Source organism: Eriocheir sinensis, chromosome 50, assembly GCF_024679095.1.
Source record: "Eriocheir sinensis breed Jianghai 21 chromosome 50, ASM2467909v1, whole genome shotgun sequence".
NCBI lineage: Eukaryota > Metazoa > Arthropoda > Malacostraca > Decapoda > Varunidae > Eriocheir > Eriocheir sinensis.
Genome location: NC_066558.1, coordinates 517,914 through 520,413, shown reverse-complemented (window position 1 = coordinate 520,413; position 2,500 = coordinate 517,914). Strand labels below are relative to the sequence as shown.

General features: G+C 46.8%; 2 protein-coding genes across 9 annotated transcripts in view; both read left to right on the top strand.

Moving 5' to 3' along the window:
- The window catches only part of LOC126982079 (neurocalcin homolog), a 106,099-nt gene that overhangs the window by 73,751 nt on the left and 29,848 nt on the right, over nt 1-2,500 (top strand). The window lies entirely within an intron of this gene.
- Nucleotides 1-2,500, top strand: part of LOC126982078 (neuronal calcium sensor 2-like) — a 60,323-nt gene that overhangs the window by 47,851 nt on the left and 9,972 nt on the right. For all 3 annotated transcript variants that reach the window (XM_050833808.1, XM_050833806.1, XM_050833807.1), the window contains one exon: nt 1,073-1,216. In XM_050833808.1, coding sequence (XP_050689765.1) covers nt 1,073-1,216 — 144 coding nt within the window. The remainder of the gene's footprint in view (nt 1-1,072; nt 1,217-2,500) is intronic.

The window sequence follows — 2,500 nt, the reverse complement described above, 5'->3', positions numbered from 1 at the left end:
TCCTCCTTCTCTTCCTCCTCCTCCTCCTCCTCCTCCTCCTCCTCCTCCTCCTCCTCCTCTTCCTCCTCTATAAGGGAGAGTTAGTGAAACGTGAGTCGCCTCCACCCTAGACTTTCTCTCTCTCTCTCTCTCTCTCTCTCTCTCTCTCTCTCTCTCTCTCTCTCTCTCTCTCTCTCTCTCTCTCTCTCTCTCTCTCTCTCTCTCTCTCTCTCTCTCTCTCTCTCTCTCTCTCTCTCTCTCTCTCGCTCTCGCTCAATATTTCCGGTTCTAGCTTGTAATTTACCAGTGAGAGAGAGAGAGAGAGAGTGAATTACACTCGTTTGTTTTTGTGTATTTATTCACGTAAAAAATTGTGTGTGTGTGTGTGTGTGTGTGTGTGCGTGTGTGTGTGTGTATGTGTGTGTGAGTGAGTGTGCGTGTGTGTATTTTCTCTCTCTCTCTCTCTCTCTCTCTCTCTCTCTCTCTCTCTCTCTCTCTCTCTCTCTCTCTCTCTCTCTCTCTCTCTCTCTCTCTCCATTTTTTTCTCTTTCATCCACAAAATCACTTTCACTTTCTCTCTCTATGTCTTTCTCTCCTTTTCCTCCTCCCTCTCCCTCTCTCTCTCTTTTCTCTCCATTCCTCCACTTCTTCCCTCCTTCTCTTCTCTCTTCTCTTCCTTTCTCTTTTCTCCTTTCTCTCTCCATTGCTACCTCCCTCCTCTTCCTCCTTTCTTTCCTCCATGATCACCCTCCCTCCTCCTCCTCTTTTCTCCCTCTTCTCCGCAGCCTCACTAACTCTCTCTCTCTCTCTCTCTCTCTCTCTCTCTCTCTCTCTCTCTCTCTCTCTCTCTCTCTCTCTCTCTCTCTCTCTCTCTCTCTCTCTCTCTCTCTCTCTCTCTCTCTCTCTCTCTCTCTCTACATCCCTCCATTGCTACCTCCCTCCTCCTCCTCCTCTTCCTCTCTTCTTTCCTCCATGATCACCCTCCCTCCCCCTCTCTTCTCCCTCTTCTCCGCAGCCTCCCTCCCCCTTCTCTCTCCCTCTTCTCCGCAGCCTCACTAACCCTGCTCTCTCTCTCCCTCTCTCCCCTTTATAGCAAGACTGCCCCAGCGGCCGCCTCACGCCTGACAAGTTCGTCGACATGTACAAAATGTTCTTCCCGTCTGGCAACGCCGAGGAGTTCTGCGACCACGTCTTCAGGACCTTCGACATGGACAAGAACGGATACATTGACTTTAAGGTGAGGGGAGGTTCTGTTAGTTAAGGAGGGATTAGAACCTTTGATTATGTGTTTAGGACCTTCGACATGGACAAGAACGGATACATTGACTTTAAGGTGAGGGGAGGTTCTGTTAGTTAAGGAGGGATTAGAACCTTTGATTATGTGTTTAGGACCTTCGACATATACAAGAACGGATACATTTACTTTAAGGTGAGGGGAGGTTCTGTGGACAAGAACGGGTACATTTACTTTAAGGTGAGGGGAGGTTCTGTTACTTAAGGATAGATTAGGTTGTTAGGTTAGCAAGGATAGATTAGGTTAGATTAAGTTAGTTGTAGGGATAGATTAGGTTAGGTTACGTTACGTTTGACATGGACAGGAACGAATAAATTGACTTTTAGGTGAGTGAACGTTCTGTTAGTTAAGGTTAGGGAGGGTTAGGTTAGCTTACGTTAGTTGTAAGGATAGATTAGGTTGTTAGGTTAGCAAGGATAGATTAGGTTAGATTAAGTTAGTTGTAGGGATAGATTAGGTTAGGTTAGCTTACGTTAGTTGTAAGGATAGATTAGGTTGTTAGGTTAGCAAGGATAGATTAGGTTAGATTAAGTTAGTTGTAGGGATAGATTAGGTTAGGTTAGCTTACGTTAGTTGTAAGGATAGATTAGGTTGTTAGGTTAGCAAGGATAGGTTAGGTTAAGTTAGTTGTAGGGATAGATTAGGTTAGGTTACGTTACGTTCGACATGGACAGGAACGGATAAATTGACTTTTAGGTGAGTGAACGTTCTGTTAGTTAAGGTTAGGGAGGGTTAGGTTAGGTTAAGTTAGGTCAGTTTTTTTTCACATCCCCGCCCATAGTGCCGGTAGGTTTTCTTCAGGGGCCAGATGGTCGGCCCAAGCTCATCGTGGCGCAGGCAATTTTTTTATCGTGGCGCCGGTTATGCTTGGCTCATGCTGCCCCCCGGAACTCATTCTTGATTCACTGGACGGTTTCCTCGAGAGTCCGGGTTGATGGGTGGGCTTCAGGACAGCATGTGGGTAGCCTTGGGACACTCGGCGGTGACTGAAAAATCCCAGGTGGTAGCGTGGGGATTCGAACCGACGTTGTCCATGGCGTGATGAATACTGGCCCAGCACGCTAACCACTCAGCCACCGCCTACCCAAGTTGTAAGGATAGGTTAGGTTAGGTTAGCTTCAACATGGCCAAGAACAGATACATTAACTTTAAGGTGAGGAAAGGTTAAGGGGGCTGGAAGGTCTTTGAGGTGGAGGATAAGGAATTAGAACCTTTGGTATATGTTGA